At 43.1% G+C, this 20,943-nt stretch overlaps 2 protein-coding genes across 2 annotated transcripts; both read left to right on the plus strand.

Annotated features, from left to right (window-relative positions):
• Positions 1–13: 13 nt before the first annotated feature.
• On the plus strand, positions 14–11,527 carry map3k14b (mitogen-activated protein kinase kinase kinase 14b). The gene is made up of 15 exons (XM_083786996.1): positions 14–122; positions 1,694–1,983; positions 2,716–2,791; positions 3,807–4,782; positions 4,963–5,097; positions 5,707–5,836; positions 5,966–6,094; positions 6,485–6,589; positions 7,345–7,508; positions 7,732–7,882; positions 8,501–9,079; positions 9,237–9,343; positions 9,872–9,995; positions 10,092–10,192; positions 11,180–11,527. Exons 2-15 carry the CDS (start codon positions 1,740–1,742, stop codon positions 11,342–11,344), a joined length of 3,186 nt encoding a protein of 1,061 aa, XP_083643122.1. The 5' UTR covers positions 14–122; positions 1,694–1,739; the 3' UTR covers positions 11,345–11,527.
• A 2,474-nt stretch (positions 11,528–14,001) lies between these two features.
• Positions 14,002–19,869, plus strand: arf2b (ARF GTPase 2b). The gene is made up of 5 exons (XM_083788006.1): positions 14,002–14,070; positions 15,090–15,247; positions 15,618–15,728; positions 17,843–17,967; positions 18,364–19,869. The coding sequence occupies exons 2-5, from the start codon at positions 15,100–15,102 to the stop codon at positions 18,523–18,525; spliced, it is 546 nt and encodes a 181-aa protein (XP_083644132.1). The 5' UTR covers positions 14,002–14,070; positions 15,090–15,099; the 3' UTR covers positions 18,526–19,869.
• The last annotated feature ends 1,074 nt before the right edge of the window (positions 19,870–20,943 follow it).

Consider the following 20,943-nt stretch of genomic DNA (forward strand, 5'->3'; position numbering starts at 1 on the left):
GTGCACGCATGCTAATACACAGGACGGACAAGAGGAACAGGCAGCAGCTCTCAACCTCTTTAACAGACCTCTGAGGTGATTTCAGCAGGACTCAGTAAAGGAGAAGCAGATTCTATTCTTAGGTACGTTTTTGGCTTTGTTACAATACTTCTAACCACACTACGACTCTCTCAATGGTGATGTTCTCGATTTCAACTCATACATACAGTACAGTATAAGGGGGATGTGGCTTGGGACGAGTCCCACAGCTGAGACGACAGGAAGTAAACGAAACTTGTGGCACACAAGATCAGTGCAGGTGCAGAGCAGCTGTAGCTCAGACTGCTCAGTTGTGGAGATATTGTAAAGGGCCACGGTTTTCAACAGTTAACTGTTATGTCATGGAATGGTTAAACTAGGGTCCTACTTAAAACTAGCCTGGTAGAACCACTGCCGCAATCTGGCGGAGTCAGGTTAACTTAAAAGGAGCAGGAATGTGTTTGTGTGGTTTTTTGTTCATTGGTTATTTTTATGTGTACACGTTGTTTTAGTTGTTTTAACCTTTTCTTGGCACTTGATTTCAACAATGTTTCTGTGACAGTCAATGAGAATGCAGCACAGTTACAGAATCATAATAAACCTACATAAGGTCAGTGTTTAAGCAACAATATACATTCTCAGTGCTGAGTTTAACACTGGAAGTGTTTATAGCATCAAACACTGACATACAGTAAATGGCCCTCTATAGACTGTATAAACCTGTACCTGGGTATTCCATCTGTTCCTTTCTTATCAGAAGAACTTGTTTGGATTGCTCTTTGTGGTGTCCAGTGTGCTCCAATAGAATTGTTTTGATCTCTTCCCCTTCACTGTCAATATGGCGGGCGCTGAGCAAGAGAGACTTGGACAGCTGGCTGGCCCAGGGGGAAGGCATGTGGGCTAGTTCTGTGCTTGTCAAATCTTCCCATGCTATTTATACCCACCTTGCCAGGATCGCTAGTCGTGTCCGTTCATTCACACCCAACCACGGCAAATGCCAACGCATTAGAATTCCTGCCAAATACATAACTATTTCTGCTGTTTGCACAACAGTGAAAAATACACGCCAAGCTGTGTCTCCTTGTGGTAGGTAGGTCACTGAATCTTTAATGTGAACTGTGAAGTGACACCAAATGGAATTCTTTTGGGAGGTTGTCAGGTTACTGATGGGACAAATTAGTGTCCAGTGATGTCCTTTTGTTGACATAGCAACTGGTCACGCCCAGTTGTCATCGCTCAGACCAGACCAAAGAGAACCTCTGAGATTGAGTCAAGGATATGTGCCCACATATTATTGGCCTTCATAGGCCAATAATATGATGATCTACAAAATTAGATGATCTACAAGCTCACAAGTCGTCACAGGCTTGTCAAGTAATAGTTACAAATTGGGTAATAGGATCATATAACTATGTCAGAAACTAAGCTTCTACCAAAAAAAATAAAGTAATGTGAAAATTATATTACGCATTACTTGGCCCTGAAAGTAGTTACTTATTTATTAAGAAAATATATTTTACTGTCAAAATATGACATATTACAGTACATTTAATGTACTGTAATATGTCATATTTTGACAGTAACTTCTTCTAATGCATCACATTTTCATTCTTCTGCATTCTGTCCAGCACAAGTTGTTGAGCGTTACAGTTTGTTTGCCCTTATGTGCTCCTAGGTCCAACAGTATAAAGCAGAAGTAGCACACCTGTACATGAAAAGAAATGGCCATTCCCAGGATGTTTGACTCCAACACACCATTCGTTGTGGTAACGGGAGGTTCGGAGTTATCGTTTGTGGCCAAGGAGAAGGGCCAAGGCTGTGATGAAGAGAAAGATTCACTGGCCCAAGACATTGCACCTCATCTGAGTCGGTTAATGGAGCATGGCACTGCCACGCAGCTCAGTGCAGAAGGGCAAAATGTGCTTGAAGAGAGCCCATACGTCTCCATTATTGCCCAGGCTGAGGGTAAGACTGATGCAGAGCTTAAATGTAATTGGTAAATTGTGCGTTCACTGTATATAGCGCCTTTATCCAAAGCACCTTACAATTGCATTATATTCAATCATTCACACACCGATGGTGGAGGAATCCATGCAACACAAACCTGCTCATCGGGAGCAGTGAGGGGTTCACTGTCTCAAAGACACTTTGACAGTAACACAGTGGGAGTCCGGGATTGAACCTTCCTATTCCCAATCAGCCACTCGACCTCTTGAGCTGCTACCGCCCCTTGTGTCATGTGTCATGTATCAACTCAGGAGCAGTTTACGGTTATAAACTGAAACTTGAAGTAAGCTATATATGAGCGAGATTAACGGCGAGTACTGTTGTACTTTAGTGTTCTAAGTATACATACAATACACATGCATTACAATTACCTTGTGTTTCAGTTTGGGAGGAATTTGTATATTAAAATGATTATATACATGTTCAAATCCAAATTGAGAAAGTATCATTCCTATGTAGGCTACTGAACATGTTGTCTGCCGTGCTAAGCAGTTAACTTAAATGTGGCGTAAGAGAAAGAATTCCCTTTTTACAGTGGTTCTCATCTCATTTCACATGATTTTCTTTTTCTCTGACCATGACATTAGGACCTACTAGCAGCATAACATTAAAGTTGTTCTTTGAGAGATCATCTGTCTCATGTCATGTTGGATCCTACCCTCTAATTTAGAGTGTGACTCTGTGCTTCAGGAGAAGAAGACCAGGAGTTCAGCCCCACCAGGACACAATGCCAGTATTCAAGATCTCAACCAGTTCAAAAGCACAGGTACCTCTAAGTACACAACCCCATGCTTCACAGGTACCTCTAAGTACACAACCCCATGCTTCACAGGTACCTCTAAGTACACAACCCCATGCTTCACAGGTACCTCCAAGTACACAACCCCATGCTTCACAGGTACCTCTAAGTACACAACCCCATGCCTCACAGGTACCTCTAAGTACACAACCAACCCCATGCCTCACAGGTACCTCTAAGTACACAACCCCATGCTTCACAGGTACCTCTAAGTACACAACCCCATGCTTCACAGGTACCTCCAAGTACACACAACCCCATGCTTCACAGGTACCTCTAAGTACACAACCCCATGCTTCACAGGTACCGGCTCCAAGTACACAACCCCATGCTTCACAGGTACCTCCACGTACACAACCCCATGCTTCATTTCTCACTATCCAATTCAACTCATTCAATCTGCTGTAATCAGCATCCTGTCTGTGAGGAATTCAGAGCCGTTTTAGTTACTTGAAAAGTTGCATATTGGTCAGGTTTCTAATATGGCAAAGCTATATTGCATGTGCTTTAATTAATTAAAGGGGACAGAGTAGTTTACCCAAAATATGAAATAAACTTCTACACAGTGCTACACATCCAGGTAGATTACGTGTGATTTGGTGAATTCTGCCATAGAGATGCCGTCAGCCAATACAATGGAGATCAATGGCATTTGGTTTATCCTGCTCAGAGCATCATACATTATAAACTCAAGCTGCAATGTATTTCTCGAGAAAGTATGTGATGGTTACTCACAGTAATCAGACCTTTGTGGTAAACAGTTTTCACGGTATCTACATTTTCACGGGGGCTTGCATGCGTGCGTGCATTTGTGGGCAGGGCCCATTTAGTTTATTCACTTGTTTAGCCTGTATCCTCTCCTAATCGGATCAAATTGTTATCCCAACCAAGAACATTAATTGTATACAAACATTCTGAGACCCTTGTTACTGAGCAAACACTATATCAATGACACTAAAACAATATATCCTCCAATATGCAGGTTCCATGCCAAGAAAACGGCAGTTCTAATGAACACAGAAGACAAGGAGAGTGATGATGGTAAGCCCACACTACCACACCACCGGCTTCGTAGGAAACATCGGAGGAAATCGCACACAATGAGACAGAAGCACCAACATGAAGGGGAGGAACGTCCCATCATCCAGGGCCTTTGGGTGCAGGAGATTGACTGGTTGAGCTCGGTGCAAGACGACACAACATCACCTGTTGACATCATACCTCCTCCTCCCCAGTTCACTGACTGGATCACGGACCACAGCAATCACCAGGACAATTCAGGGCAAACACACATACCTGATGAGGAGCTTGCATCCTGCTATAGCAGTGCAGATTTGTATGATGACAGACTAGAGGGCGTGCCTTTGTCTGATGACCTGTACTGTCCAAACAACGTGGCAGACTCTCCTAGTGTTGACACTGGGAGAATGTCAGACTCTGCCTGCCAGCTGGGGAAAGAGGGAGGCTGGGAGTGTGTTTGCACTCAAGAGAGTGGATCGGAGTTATCTTCCCATGGGGGCAGCTCAGACTCCGTGTGCAGCTTGAGGGAAGTGTCAGATTCCTTCTTGAGCATGTGCGTTTTGGACAGTTTCCAAGTCGGAAGGGGCACGTCCGACGCGACCTTTGGCCTGATGGGTGTGTGTGACTTTACCTCTTCCAAGTGCTTGGCAGAGTGCGATTTTGAGACCTCCACCTTGGAGGGCATGTGTTCTGACTCGGTGCCCAGCCTACAGGGAATTTCTGACTCTACCTTTACCCCCAGTGTTGTTTCTACGTCTCTGTGTATGGAAAGTTTTGCCGAACTGCCTCATACGGACACAGTGCTAGGTGGACTAAGGGGACGGGTGACAGAAATGCCAAGGCAGTTTGTTTCACCTTTCTTCAAAGACTTGGTGAAGCACACCTCGACTCAAAGAAACATCAACGTACCTACCAATGAAGGCATTGTATTTCACAATGTAAGACATGGTTCTTTCAAGTTCACTGATTTCGATGTATGACAAAAATGTGATGTATGATGATCCACCCAACCATCCATATATCCATATATCCATGCTTAATGTTAATGCTTTTTTAGGCATACTGTCTGACAATCATTTTCTAATCTGCTTTGAATATACACAATTGTGACCATTCAGCAGCTCCAGCCGAACAAGCACAAGTACAGGGAAGGAGAAGAGTACTGTGTTCTGCACCACATCCAGAACGGCTCATACGGGGATGTCTACTGTGTACGAGACAACAGGACAGGATTCCTGTGTGCAGCCAAGAGGGTGAGACAAGACAAACGGTCACTAATTCACCAACATACTGTATATTCTTTTAGCGGCTAGAGGCCTATTGAAATGACACGTTTATCTCTGTTGGAACTAAAAAGATCATTCAGCTCAGTTTCACGTATGTTTCTTGTCAGATCTCCTATTTGGACATTCTTTTTTCTGTTACATCATACTATGTCCATGCCTAACAGAAACAAACTTTTCAGTATTACCCGTATTGCTTCTAAGATCATCAGACTTCCTACACCCACACTTTCTGAAATGAACAATAAGGCCATCACACGGATAGCACTTTCAATATCAAATGACACTGATCATCCCCTGTGTCGCTGCTTTAACCTCATGCCATCTGGACAAAGATACAGAACCTTGCCATGGAAAATGGTCTGTTTTAGTCTGAGTTTTGTTCTCTCAGCCATCGCGGCATTAAACAAACTGCACCGCCGATATGATGGTTCTGTATACTGTGGGGACCTCATGTTTTTGTATTGTCTTGGTGTTATGTGCTCTGTGTTGTTTTTGATGTGGGTGTTTGAACAGACTGTGAAGACGAATACGGCACAATAAAGTATATTATTATTATCATTATGTCATGAACTCCAGATCCCTTTGAGTCACTTCAGCAGTGAGGAGGTGAGCACGTGGAGCGCTCTAAACTCTCCTCGTGTTGTGGAGCTTTTCGGAGCTGTGAGAGAGGACCTGAACATCATTCTGTTCATGGACTTGAAGCCAGGTAAATATTCTCCAGTCCAAAATATAAGCTTGAGTCTACTGTAGTCGGTGTGGCCTACATTGGAAATAAATGCTAAAATGTAAGGTGAGAAAAAACGGGGGGGAAAAAACTAAATGTGAATGTCCTTAGGTTGCTTGGCCCAGCTAGTGAGAGACAGAAGCAGCCTTCCTGAGGACCTGGCCCTGCATTACCTCTGTCAGCTGCTAGGCGCACTGGAACACCTCCACCTCAGACATGTCCTCCACCTGGATATCAAAGGTATCTTAAAATATTTGCACAGGATTGATATATATCAACCAAAATGTATGCAAACTGTACAGCACAGTGATTCAATACTGGTCTTGCACTGGAACCTCAAGTATATCATACTAATGGTGTTCCTCTTTTTGAGTTTCCCTTTGGCCATCTTCTCATAATATCTGCTGATCCACTTTTCGATCCTGACTGGTTGCCATAATGGGGACCTCATAGACTGGATGACCTTCATGAAACTCAAAACAAATATAAGATGTAGCCTAGCACGCCCTCTGGTGGAATGAACTGAGAACAATCATTTCAGTCTGACAAGTGTGGGCCTCCTTGTCATTTCTGATTAAAATCCTGCCTTCTGTTTTTTTTCTGAGGTTTGTGTATATTTCTTCATTCCAGTTGACAATGTGCTGCTGTCTGCCAACAGCAGGGACACGTTCCTCTGTGACTTTGGTCTCTCTGAGACGTTAGACCACGATGGACAGAGAACCAATGCATCCGGGGGTAAGTAGAGGAACACAGAATACATATAACGTTTTCTATGATTAGTGTAATTAAGACAGCAAAATGTGAAGGTTGGCTCTGTACTTGACTTAAGGTTTACTGATTACGCTGTTATTTGGTTATACATTTTTTAATTGAATGTATTACATGTAGAAAACTGTTCATCTTTTCCATAGTAGTCATAGTTCTCATTACACACTTCTTATAATTATAAGATCAATACAATTGTATTGTCTCTCTCTCTCTCTCTCTCTCTCTCTCTCTCACTCACTCACACACTCACTCATTCACTCACACACGCACGCACGTACGTGCGTGTGTGAGCACACGCGCGCACGCACACACACACACACACACACACACACACCGTGTTCCATCATGTTGTAAATGTAAATGAGTTTTGATGGCCTGTGTGAAATAAAAATATTTTACTACAATCAACGCAAAGGTCATCCGTTGCGTGCAGCAGGAAGGAATTATTTTTCTTTTTGGATGTACTTCTGGGTCCCTGGATTCCCTTAGTTATTTGGTGGGAGTCTTCTCAACTTATCCATTCATGTTTTATCCAGAGTGACTTACACTGAGAGCTAACTGTGCTTTAATATCTTCATTGACACTTTCACTGCACAGAACACATTATAGGCAGAGATACGAGAAAGGGGGTTAAAGTTGGATATGGATACCGTGTAAGGCAGTGGTTCTAAGGTATACGGCATAGTGTCCCTATAGTGTTTTCCTGTTTGTTTATGGCGCAGGGTCTGGCTTCCCTGGCACAGAGACCCACATGGCCCCTGAGGTGGCGCGTGGAGACAAGCACTGTGGCAAGGCGGACGTATGGAGCAGCTGTTGCATGCTACTGCACATGCTTAATGGATGCCACCCCTGGATACGTTATTACACACATCCGCTGTGTCTCACGGTCAGTTTACCTTTAACCACTTTAATCTACCATACATTATACATGACTGTGTTTTTAACTTAATGAGTTGTGTGACCCTCAGCCATGACTTAAGAAAGTAATACTGCATGTAGACAAACAGGTATTGTCTTGTCAACTGTAAAAAATGTGCAAATCAATTCTAGCACTTCATTCAAAATAGCAGATTCTGACATTCAGCAATTTGTTGCCATTTGTTGGTCAGATTGCTAATGAGCCTCCACCTCTATGGGAAGTGCCGTCCAACTGTAACCACTTCACTGCGAAGGTCCTCAGAGCTGGTCTCAGGAAGGACCCAGAGAGACGAGCGTCCGCCAGGGAGCTTCAGAAGAAAACAACCAAGGCTCTCAGAGCAGGTCAGTGCATCCATTACATCCATTACTGACTGACACAACTTTCAAATTCAATTGGGATTAGATTTAAACTCCACCTTTGTGTAATCCTCATTGTTAAAGGCTCTGAAAATTGTCCGTCACAACGGACAAATCAGGGCCCACAGACTGGCTGTATACATATTAGTAACGTTCACTCTCAATGGATTTCTTATTTGTTATTTTTATTTATATGGTCGTGACCTCTATACACGGAGAGCAACCTGCCAAATAAACTTTTTTTTTTTACAGTATGCGGTCTTCATCAGAGTCAGACTCTGATGAAGACGTATAGTTCGAAACGTTAGTCGTTTTCTATACTAGCAACTAAAAACAAGGCTTAAAATGTCCGTGCTGCGCCTTCTGAAACATGTGTCCTTGTTCCTGTGATGCACCAGCCCAGCCGCTCCAGGCTTGAGGCACGTTGGTAGACTCCCTTTGTTCTAAACTTTCTTTGTATGTGTGAAGATACAAATACAGATACAATTTGAACATGATAGAAGGTTTTTGCATCCCTATTATTCTGAACAAAGAGACTCCTGCCTGCTGACACTGCTGATTTTAAGTTTTTACAAGCACTGACAGTATAATTTCATCCCACAGTCGGCGGCCTCAGTCGCAGCTCTCTCAAATGGGCCTGTGAGAAACTGGATCACGGAAAGAGCCATCATGGCGACATACCCTGCACTCTGTCCGCCCATGGGATCCCAGCGATCTCTGTGAAATTGGGAGCTGGTAACTCGTTACCTGCAATGAACTGGGTGAGCCCCTGGAGAACAAGGGCGGCTGATGAAGACAGCTGTGATGGGGAGGAGAGAGTCTCCGAACTGGACCAAGATTCTGAAGCGGAGAGTGCTTCTTCGGCTAAGGAGTGGAATGCTGAACCAAAATCATTACAGGATGATTACGTGGCAGAGGACAGAGACTGGGAAACGGGTTCGGATTCTGAAGTGGACATTTACATGGGAGAGGAGGAGTGCTCTCAGGAAAGGGGAGCATGTCCAAATAATGACTGGGATTATGAGGGAGACTGGGAGGAAGAGGAAGAAGAGGATTGCGACTCTTCCTCATCCACCGGGTATTTCCACACTCTCCAAGCCCACTTCCCTGTACTGCGTCAAGGCCTGCAGTCGGCAGCGCATTCATGGGGTTCGGAACCAGAGCTGGAATACCTTCGAGAAGGCAAGTCTGAAAAGTCACCAAAAGTAAAATTGTGGATACATATGTCATTTGTTTATGAGTGACAAATGCAGTTGTACAATCTGGGAGAACTTGACCATAATAGTTCAACCAAGAGTCTACATCTGAGAGAACCTTCCAATGTTTTCTCTCGCTGTAGGTGTAACTATAGGTACCACACTCCAGAGTCCCTCTCCGGAGCCCAGAGATCACCCTCCATCTTGTTTCAGCTGCTCAGACACATCCCAGATAGATGTTTCGGACAAGGTGTGTATGGATGTACAGACACATGTATGCACAGATGAACACAAAACAATGTTTTGTCAAAAGATAAATTGAGGGATGGAATACCCACACTCAAGTCCTAGTCTAGATGCTAACTTTATAGTTTAACAGACTGATGTTTTATAAGCCTTTTATAAGAGCCATCTTAATCTTTTGGAGACCCAAATTAAGACATTGCCCAAAATCTTGGTCTCTTGGTCTGCATCAGGCGCCCTGGCTAGCCAAGGGTGCCTGATGGAGGGGAAAGGAACTGGTCGGAATAACGTGTTCCTTCCACGCGCTACGTCCGGCCGGGGAAACTCTCCCTTGTTAGGTGAAAAGAAGCAGCTTGGCCTCCTCATGCATAGAAGGAAGCATGAGGTCAGTCCGCCGCCCCCCCCAGGTTGGCAGAGGGAGTGTAGCGCCCAGGATTACATTAGATAATTGACACTGGGTGAAAAATGGGTTACAAAATTGTGGGATAAAACATTTTAAAAAATAATAAAAATAACGTTTCGCTCCATTTCCAAGGACTCAGATGGAGGGTCTGATGACCTCAGCTCCGGAGTCTTCTCCTCCTACAACAGCCAGACGGAGGGCCATCTGGAATGGCTCGTCATCTCAGCAAATCAGCCATCTTTGAACTGTTTAGAAGGTAAAAACACAGACCTATAGTATATTCCTGTATGTTCACAACCACAAATTGGTTGGCTACTGGTTTACATCACTCTGTGGTACTCTGTTGCTCCAGGTGTGGACATCTGGATTGAGAACATCCATGGAGAGTGCCTGAGGATCCGTGAACGTCGACAAGTCAAAGTGGGCCATGTTGCCATTGGGATTAGTGATCAAGTAAGAAAAACTATTTACAGAAGTGCTAGTTTACGCCTTTCATATTTTACGCCTATTTATTATTATATTTTAGGACATTGCGTATTAATGGACATTACATATGAATGCAACGTAAATACACCGGATTGAGAAACCACTAGGAAACAAAGCATTAAAAACATACATACAAGAACAATGTGTATATGGTTTAGCAGCGTTTTTACAGGGCGCTACGCTCCCTCTTCCAACCTGGGGAGAGCCCCAAACTGAGCTCATGCTTCCATCAATGCATGAGGAGTGAGCAGGCTGCTTCTTATCACCTGACAGGGGGAGTGCTAGTTTACGTGCTTAAAAATGTTTATTCCACAACCACATACATGAGCCAGTTTTGCTTCTGACTAATAATACTCAAGTATTCAGGTAAGTTATTGTATAGTGTTTTAATAACTTCTAATCTAACAATACTGCCATTCAAGAGAAAATATGTAGTTTATGTATAATAAATGGCCAAAGCTGTGCATAGACAATGCCATGAATTGACAGGTTATGGTCCTTGACTTCTTTAAATATTGTATGTGGTCGTCTGGTGTGCTGTAGGACAGTTGGGTTAACATTTGCGAGTTGTGACCTGGGATTTCCCAAGATGTCACATAAATGATCGATCTCATAAAGTTTTAATTGTTATACCCAAGAGTAAGAGATTTATTCTTAGTCATACAGTAGGAGTATGTTCTTTAGTTTCCATCTTTTTGCTGTCACCTCTGTCACCCATTCATAGCAACAGTCATTGCAGGTAAAGTTTGGTGCCGTTCTCTTACTCAGCAATAAAGAAAGAACAGAATGCTCCTAAAAACAACCAAAGGACCTTATGAGTGTTGTTCTAATCTAGATGACACTGTTCCCCTCCTGCCACAACTTACTTATGAGCTGCATTGTGGAACCACACAGTGCACAAGTAGTGTACGATTTCAACTCAAAGACTGACAAATCACTATTGTCCCATGATAGATCTCTGCCAAGACCTTTAGTATGGAGACCCTGGACAGAAAGATGGTGTCTTTCGAGCAAGAGATCAAAGAATCAGGCCTTTGGCTTCGCTGTGTCCCTGCCCCCGATGGATGTCAGCGCTGGAGCTGGAGGATCAACGATGGCAGGCTTGAGCTTCGGGAATGATACAAAAAAACATAGACGTTTTTGTTGTTTCTACTATGGCTTTGGTTTTGTCTCAGATGCGTTGTCAGTTAATTGTCATCTCTGTCACCCAATCAGAGCCTGAATGGTCGTAGCAGTTAAACATCCTGCATGTGTCTATGTTCAGATGCTGTATCTTTTAAATTAATAAATGTCATGACTAAATGTGGAGTTAATAGTGATTGTATTTTCTATGCATGTTTGTCAGAAATATCAGTATTTTATGGTCAAATGGATTTTGAAGTTTGGTCTACGTCCGCCTTTTTTCGATTTGGACACCAAATTTTGGTGTCCAAATCGAAAAGAAGTGCTCAATGGTAATCGCCAGCTGCACAGGGTTTCCTCGTCCTAAATGCACGGTCTGACCAGTAGGGCCGAGTGCTTCAACGTTGGCCAGCCCTGCGGGCTTGAGGTCTCCTGCATGAGGATACTGGTGGTGGTAATCAGTATTTGTGACATTTTATCCATCCCACCACCTGCAAGATAACAAGGGAAATGTTCGTCGGACACCTTGGTTGGTTTGCGTTTCAGATGCGTTGGCTGAAGCGCACCCCCATCCTGACAGTTAGGCAACCAGGCCTGCCGGAGATCTGCGCATTTCAAGTTTCCATTTAGTGTTTGATTGATTGATTGAAATTTGTATTAACAGATTGCAGAATTACAGTACATTTCAAGCACAACTCAATACAAAGACTGTTAACTGTGAGTGGACGACACAATAAAGCAGGGGTCCCCAAACTACGGCCCACGGGCCGTATACGGCCCGCCGTGTCATTTTATGTGGCCCGCCTGCCTCAAGCAAAAAAAAAAAAAAAAAATGTATTATTGCTCTTGTATTGCTATTGGAGACACTGGGGGCCACTGGGGAGGCACTCAGGGGGACACTGGGGAGGCACTGAGGGGACACTGGGGAGGCACTGGGGAGACACTGGGGAGGCACTCAGGGAGGCACTGGGGAGACACTAGGGAGGCACTGGGGAGGCACTCAGGGGGACACTGGGAGGCACTGGGGAGGCACTGGGGAGACACTGGGGAGGCACTGGGGAGGCACTCGGGGGGGACACTGGGGAGACACTGGGGAGGCACTGGGGAGGTACTGGACATTTCATATCACACACACGCGATTTATTTCAAGCATGGCGCAGCGCCATGCCAACAACATGCATGCTGCATGTACAGTACATGCACTATGCAGCCCTGTAGTGCTGCATGTACAGTACGTGCACTGGTTATTAATATTTGGTTATGTGTGGCTTTCTGGAGAAAAAAAAATGTTTACGTTTAGGCACCCCTGCGATCGTCACACTTTTTCTGTTAAGTTTGGGGACCCCTGCAATAAAGCATTACACTTGTTTACAAGAGGGTTCAATCAAAACATTTAGAGACGTACAAATAGACACTTCTTTATAGCCAAAGAACAGAACAGGAATTCATCATAAAGGAGGTAAAAAGGGAAAGGAAACATATACAGTGAGGGGGAAAAGGGGTGGCTGTTGGTAGGGCGTTCCACATTTTGGTGGCATAGGAGCGAAAATAATTTAGTCCCTTGTTTGTGCCGAATCTAGGTTGTACATGGTATGTTGCACTCCCGGTGTTGTGGGTGTGGACTTTGTTAACATTAAGGAAGTATTTAGACAGGTACATGGGTATCTTGATGGTGTATCGAATCTTGTGGACCAGACCCATTGCAAGATGCTGTACTCTGTCGTCAAGTCGACCCTAAGCCATTCCAGCCTGTCAAAGTGGAGCCTGACCAGTTTGTTTTGGGAGGTCTGTCATGTTGGAAACCCGTCACAGACTGATAGGCCAACATCTCCAGCAATCCACATCTCCAGCAAAATATGGCTCCACTGAGATCCAATCTAGACTACAACGGATATTTGCATCATGTATCATTCTTGAGTCTTGACACTATAATGATAATAGGCCACCCTATACCATCAATTAAAAGCTTCTTCCTGGCATGAAACTACTAAACTATCATTCTCAGTCACATCTGTCTTGTCCTCAGCTCACACTCTCAAACTGACTGTCTGCAACTCTACACTCTGCAGCCTCCTTTACTCTCCCAAGCAACACAGACAGTGTATCAGAAAAAGATGCCAGGTAGTGCAGGACAGGTACTCTACAATCCTTGCTATTCCCCAATGTAAACATTTTTGGTACAGTCCAGTCACGGCCATCTTGACAAGCAGTCGCAACAAAAAAATATAAAACATACAAATGAATATACTTCAACGACAGTCACTGCTTCATGCCAATACACGCCCAAAATGCTTGCGTACGTTATACACGTAGTATAAACACATACTACACATACATACATGCACATATGTCACTGTTGTGTTTTGGCCGTTATTTAATGGCTCTCCAGCAGCCCTGTGTGTGTGTGTGTGTGTGTGTGTGTGTGTGTGTGAGTGTGTGTGCGTGACTGTGTGTGGATTCTGCCTCTGCTCTGGAGGTGGATGAAACTTGAATAAACTTGTGTGCGGTTCACTTCCTCGACATTGTCCTTAGTATTACACTGAACGCCCGATTGGGCAATAATACCAAAGGGGCGGGATCTCGGCATACAACGCCGTGACGCGATTGGATTAGAGCTGATAATGGGCCGTGTCACTACGCCGGTGTATGCCCCGGTTGCGCAAAACGCCATTTTGGAGTGACGGTGGAAGAGAAGCGAAAGATCGAGAAGCTGTCTTTCTAAGGTACCAATCCGCACATTAATGCCACATTTTGTCGACCGAAAAAGCCCCGCGTCGTCGGATTAGGATAACCAACGGATAACGCGTGTAAATGTCTCGTTTCTGCCGTTATATATTATTGAAATGACGTCACCGTTTCCTCTTTACACTGACGCGGCATTTAGCTAACGTTACATTAGCACGTTAGCACGGCGGCTAACGCAGCAGTGGTCGACTTAAACGAGCATTCCCTGCCGCCTTTAACGCTGTGTTTAATAATATTATGTCACGTAATGTGTATCGTGTCACATTATGTACCGCGGTTGTTCAAAGCTGCCCTCCCACTCAGTAGTGGTCACGTCTGTTCGTAGCATTGCCATCGGCAAGGCTACAGTTACTGTAAGCTAACAGTGATGAGGTGGAGGCTGGCTGCTAAGCATCCGCCCTAACCAACGCTAAGCTGATTTCAGTTGGAATGTAGCCAGTCTGATCAGCGTCAAATACACGGATGATTTCATATATAATATTTATTGTGTTTTGTTTGACGTGCAACTTGGGTGAATTGCTAGTCCGTCAACCGTTCATCAAGGACAGGCCGGGGTAGTGATGTGTGACAGGTCTCCCACACACACGGGCTACTAGAGACGTGCCATTCTTCCGTTGTTATGGTAGAGCCAATCAGCCAGAACAGGCCTTCCTTATCCGGGACATGACATTATTCATTTTGTTAGTGTAGTCAGCTGGCCCACAATGCAGGTTACCGCAATGAGATCGCCACTAATAAAACGAAATGGCCGTGTTTGATGAATCTAGTTTTCACTACTAATTCACGAAATTGTTACCGCCATTACTCGGGTCGCAACTTGGAATGTGATGACGACTATTTGTTTAACGAGATGTTGCGTTGTACTCCAAAGATTTGCTTTGGTCATTATGATAATATTGTCATGTCAATTATATATATATATATATATATATATATATATATATATATATATATATATATAGTCTTAACCTTTCTTCTGTCTTACATCTTTTAACAGAATCGTCACCATGGGGAATGTATTTGCAAACTTGTTCAAAGGCCTGTTTGGTAAGAAAGAGATGAGGATTCTCATGGTAGGGCTTGATGCTGCCGGCAAAACAACCATCCTGTACAAACTCAAACTAGGAGAGATAGTCACCACCATTCCCACCATTGGTAAGTTTAGAGAATTTATTTTACCCTGCTCATTGACAAGTTGTAATTATTTGGTTATCTTATAGTTGTTAATCACTTAACTTTAGTATAGCGTATTTGACACTCCACTAAAACTGAGCTTTAAATGTAGATTGAATGGTCCAGAGGTTTTGGCTCATCCTTGTTTTTAATATTAGCTATTTGATAATGGAATGTTCCTCATCTGGCTCTGCTAGTTCCTGCCAGTTGAGTTGCTGCCAAGATTGAGTCCCTAGAAATTTTAAATTCAGACTTGGGTGGGGGATTTTAGCAACTTGAATTTAACTCTCCAACTTGAATTGCTTTAAGTCAGTTGTCATTCATTATTCACGCATTCTTTCCATTTGCCCAGGTTTTAACGTTGAAACAGTAGAATACAAGAACATCAGTTTCACAGTGTGGGACGTGGGTGGTCAGGACAAAATCAGACCACTGTGGCGCCACTACTTCCAGAACACTCAAGGTGAGAGTGTACTTGTCATCTTTACTGATGGAGGTGTCGGCTGGTATCATTGGTCATAGGTCTAAGGTGCCCAGTGACTCATTTGCCATTGAATGCTCTTTAGTTTTCTTGTATTAACAATGTATCTGCTATTGTAATGATTTAACAATTAATGCATAGACAAATTGTTTTACATTTCAGCATCACCCTCTGAAACATACTAACTCTGCTTTATGTCATTGCAAAAGCTTAATTCCACTTGTTTAAAACACTTAACTGTCATCTGTGATTGCACAGACGATTCTAATTAAAGGACCACTTCACCACTTTTCAACCTATCTTCATATAATAGGTCCTCACTAATAATCATGAAAAAATGGCGCAATTGTTTTCTACTCGGTCTGTGTCTCATAAGAGGGCTGTGGGCAGTTCAGAAACCGTCTTCCAGTGACATCATCGATAAGTAATACAAGCTAATAGAAACTGCAGGCTTTCTAGTTCTGAAAAGTTGCAATGCGAAAATGGAAGCCATCGTTCTCACGATAATGAAAATCAAAATATATTTGTAAAAAAAAGTCTTGTATAAAAAAAGATCTGCCTCATGATGTCACTGGAAGACGGTTTCTAAACTGCCCACAGCCGTCCAATGAGACACAGACTGAGTAGAAAAAGATTGTGCCTTTTTTTTCATGATTATTAGTGAGGACCTATTATATGAAGATAAAAGTATATATGAAGGTTGAAAAGTGGTGAAGTGGTCCTTTAAGCATCCCTGTCATGCAACACAACCTTGTAGCAGTCTAAGGTGTCGGCTGGTATCATTGGTCATAGGTCTAAGGTGCCCAGTGACTCATTTGCCATTGAATGCTATTTCGTTTTCTTGTATTAACAATTTAGCTGCTATTGTAATGATTTAACAATTACTGCATAGACAAATTGTTTTACATTTCAGCATCACCCTCTGAAACATACTAACTGCTTTATGTCATATTGCAAAATCTTAATTCCACTTGTTTAAAACACTTAACTGTCATCTGTGATTGCACAGACAATTCTAATTAAGCATCCCTGTCATGCAACACAAACCTTGTAGCAGTCTACACAGCAACACTAACCCCCTGTCTGACCACAGAGCACAATGAGCATGCATGCAAATGTGAAATTAAGTTTCATAGCCCTGGGGTGCCTCGTGGCTCAGCCAGTTAGTGCACAGACCATATGCTCCCTGCGAGCACAAGGACCCCAGTTTAACCCATTCTGACCGGGCACCCATTTTGGTGTCAGCATCATGTTATGCTTTAGCTATTTAAAAATAGCAGATCTACAAGCTCATATCGCGCCACCGAGTGGCGCGATACGAGCTTGTAGGTCTGCTATTTTTGAAAAATCGAAGAGCGACTGACATTTTTAGAATCTGATCTCAGGTCAGAATGGGTTCATCAGACCAGTGTGTGTCCGGCGGAAACCTTGTATGAATCTGATCTCAGGTCAGAATGGGTTAAATGGGACTCTATCGATCTTGTTTTGCATGTATGCTGTCTGTACACATGTGAATTATTATTGAATACAAATACCAAGACTAAATCTTGAAACAAATAATGTTTATAGCCCATTTGCTAGCAGAAGTTGGTTTTGCTTTTGTAAAAAAATAAATATATATATACTTATATTAACGCATCTTGCTGCAAAATGCATTGCAATCTTCTATTTTTCTTGGTGTGACTCTTTTTTTCTTTTTTTTACAAATTCATATTTGGAACAATTTTTGTACTATCACTTGACTATTTTTAAGAAAATTAATTTGAAAGAACGGTTGATAAATGTTATGCTGGTGTACAAACTGTACCGCCCCTTATCATATGCTCAGAAAATAGTTTATCTGAATTTTTCCTTGTCTTTGATTTAAAAAGTTGGCACATGACCATAAAGGTCATCGACTTTGTACTGCAAGCTAAAACAGGGCTCTAGTAGTGCACTGTCCTTATACCAAAAAGGACTAACATGTAATTTCTAACTCCTTTCCCCAATTGGCCAAATTTGGCCCTACAAGTGAATGGGAAACCTGTGGAGAGGGTCTTGTCTTGTATACATCAACATGCCTTCATCTGGATAACCGTTCATCTCTGTGTGAACAGGGCTTATCTTTGTGGTGGACAGCAATGACAGGGAGAGGGTGAACGAGGCCAGGGAGGAGCTGTCAAGAATGCTCGCCGAGGATGAGCTCAGAGACGCTGTGTTGCTTGTGTTTGCAAACAAACAGGTGAGCTCACCTTTTCTGTGTTGGAGAACATGTGCTTATTGGTAATGTAGCATGTGGCCTATTTGAATTGGAAAATCTGTACTCATTTATATGGCATTCTAGAAAATGGGGGCTTATAAATAAAGCCAATGGTGTTTTACAACATTCCAATTGGTCCTGGCAGTTTAGTTTGACCTATAAAACGATCTCAGCAGAAAAGGTCAGACTGTTCTTCACACCTCCATTTTGATGTTCCATCAAAACATGTTTCATATGTGCCAGGCTGTTTTTCCTGATGTAGAGAAATAAACCTGTTGAAATTGGATTCTTGGTGTGTGCGACCTCTACCTATTCTATGTGCCAAGTTTGTAAATTTGTATTTCTGTTACTGACTGTGCCACGTGACTCTCTCCTCAGGACCTGCCCAATGCTATGAATGCCGCAGAGATCACAGACAAGCTTGGCCTGCACGCCCTCCGCCAGCGCAACTGGTATATCCAGGCCACCTGCGCAACCAGCGGTGATGGCTTGTACGAAGGGCTGGACTGGCTCTCCAACCAGCTCAAGAATCAGAAATGATCCATTCCAACAGTTTTTGATTTTTTTTGTTTGTTGTTTTCTCTCTCTCGTTTCAACACGATGGCAGCACTGGATCCAGGCCCTTCTGTTCCCATCAGACCTCATTTCCAACTCCTCCACCTAAGAAAATCCTCCATTCCCTGATCTTTTGGTTTCTTCCCTGTTCTTTTTACCTCATTCTTTTGTCCGTACTCATGGGGGCTCAAGCCTGTGCTGCTTGTGTGTGAGTGTGCGTGTGTGTGTGTACTGTGTGTGCGTGTTCCGGCGAGTGGGTGTGAAGGCGTCTCTGTGTCTGTTAGCTGGGATTGGGAGTAACCCTGGCGTGCCTTTTACACACCTCCTGTGGAAAACAGTGGTCTGGCTCTTGCAGCCCCATCCTCCATCCACCAAAACTCTGCTCCCGCCCCGTTCAGCCTCCCTATACCCCACTCTCAGTCTTGCACGGCTCCCTTCTCCCCCATCGCTACTCTTCTAACAGCAAGCATGATTTTCACAAGGCATAGAAAGAGCAAGGATGCAAGTTCTCCTTCCCCCCTCTCTGTAGTATATATCTATATATCTGTTCACCCAGCGTAGAAACTGAATGCTAGCTGTTCATTTTAACCTGTTAAACCTCGACCACATACACCCCCACTCCCAACCTGTTAAAGATTGAATAAGTTGCATCGTAACCTGTATCAGGTTGAAGCAAATCAAACAATAAACACCCATCATCCTTGATCGTTCTTGTGTCATTTGAAAATTATGCTGTTTCTTTTATTATATTACATATGACAGGTTCTTAGCAATGGCTCTCTTTAACGAACACTACCTTCCCCTCCCCATTTAAGAGAGACCATGAAGCACAAGGCAAGCAAACAATCCTGAGTCATAATTCTCCTTCCAATGTTATCGATAAATTCACTTTGAAATTAAATATAGAAAATTATGCAATATTTCTGCCATTTTCCAATTTGTAGTAGCTGATGTATTTAACTGGATGAAATTGGATTTTGTGTGGCCTTCAATTGAAATTAAAGGTTTGGCCGTTGACATTCTCTCCCGTACTTTTAAGATTTGGTCACCAATACACTGTTTGGCTTTTTTTTTTTTTTTTTTTTTATGTTTCACCTTGTGGACTGTAGTGACCTGACTACATGCATTCTAAAAGCTTCAAGAGTTATTCCTTAATGTTTCATGTATTCTTTATCTTTAGTTTTTAGCATTTCTATTTGTACTACGACTGCTGAACCAAATGCAACTGAGCAGTTTGACAAATCTTGTATATGAAAGTAGTACTACTACTGTACTATACATGTGAGGGTCTAAATTGAAAACAATTAAAGAGATTTCTTTTTATCACAAGGTTGGCGGTAGTACATTGGCAACATTAAAAGCTGTAAGCATCCTGCTTGCTGGTTGGGGCAAATTTATACTTGGTCGTACTGTACGGCCGTGTTGCAAGGCTTTTTTTCTTTCAGTGAAACGGTTACATGTATGTTCGTCGTGCAATGAAGTATAAATTAGGCTTTAGTTGGGATGAAGGAAAAGGCATCACATATGAAGGCTATTAACTGTAAACAGCCCAGGCATATGAAGGAAGGACGCCCAGCTCAAATGTCGGGATGCACACGGCTTGCTTTGACATTTTAGCACCGTTTGCTTCATGACTGAATGACTAAAGAACAACCAAACCGGTATTGGGTAGCAGCACCTCATTCTCGACTCAAAAGGAGTGGTGGTAGGTAGGCTGCGCAGGGGCATCAGGTGGGTGACAAACTGGTCATGACTTGAGTTTCAGCAAATGCGCTCTTCAGAGTGGACAACGTAGAGGGCATGCTGGCACTTCTGTCAAGAATGATTGTAAATCTGTAAGTTTCCCCGCAATCCTGTTCCATGCGGGGGTCTCCTGAACATATGAATAAACATGATTCGATCCTAAAAGTTGGTGTGGAGAGTTAACTGACTTGGCAAATGTAAGAAGCGTTCAAAGGCAGGTATTTAAAATGTTAAATCCAAACTAATGCCTGTCACAGGCAATCTACAGTTCCGCACCACACTGCAGTAATACTGGTGGTGACCAACCTAATAACACGTCTGTCATTTAATGTGTGCACTGTTTAGTCAGTATAACTTTACTTGAGCAGCTATGTCAGACAAGCTGGGTGGTACTGCAAGTGTTCATTATTGTATCTAAAGACCATTTGATTTAGTATTATTTATAGGCTACACGTTTTTACCCTCAAATACGCTGGTGTATTCTCTTCAATTCCGTACTTTATAACCAATGTAAAAACATTAAAAAATATATCTCCCCAATGGTATGTAATCATGTTTAAAAAAAATCGAATCTAGGCTATGGGGGGGATAGAAATCCCTGCAGTGAGTTACCTAGAGTCCTAGACAGAGGTACGCAATGTCTGACACGCCTCTCTACCC

Source organism: Protomyctophum parallelum (genome assembly GCF_964188405.1).
Source record: "Protomyctophum parallelum genome assembly, chromosome: 17".
Lineage (NCBI taxonomy): Eukaryota > Metazoa > Chordata > Actinopteri > Myctophiformes > Myctophidae > Protomyctophum > Protomyctophum parallelum.

What these genes read in the sequence shown, in the direction of transcription:
- arf2b (XM_083788006.1), top strand. Translation starts at nt 15,100, where the DNA reads ATGGGGAATGTATTTGCAAACTTGTTCAAAGGCCTGTTTGGTAAGAAA. An exon ending in CTACTTCCAGAACACTCAAG is followed by an intron (nt 15,729 to 17,842) that starts GTGAGAGTGTAC and finishes CTGTGTGAACAG; the next exon opens with GGCTTATCTTTGTGGTGGAC. An exon ending in TTGTGTTTGCAAACAAACAG is followed by an intron (nt 17,968 to 18,363) that starts GTGAGCTCACCT and finishes CTCTCTCCTCAG; the next exon opens with GACCTGCCCAATGCTATGAA.
- map3k14b (XM_083786996.1), top strand. Translation starts at nt 1,740, where the DNA reads ATGGCCATTCCCAGGATGTTTGACTCCAACACACCATTCGTTGTGGTA. An exon ending in TCCTGTGTGCAGCCAAGAGG is followed by an intron (nt 5,098 to 5,706) that starts GTGAGACAAGAC and finishes CATGAACTCCAG; the next exon opens with ATCCCTTTGAGTCACTTCAG. An exon ending in AGATAGATGTTTCGGACAAG is followed by an intron (nt 9,344 to 9,871) that starts GTGTGTATGGAT and finishes TCCATTTCCAAG; the next exon opens with GACTCAGATGGAGGGTCTGA.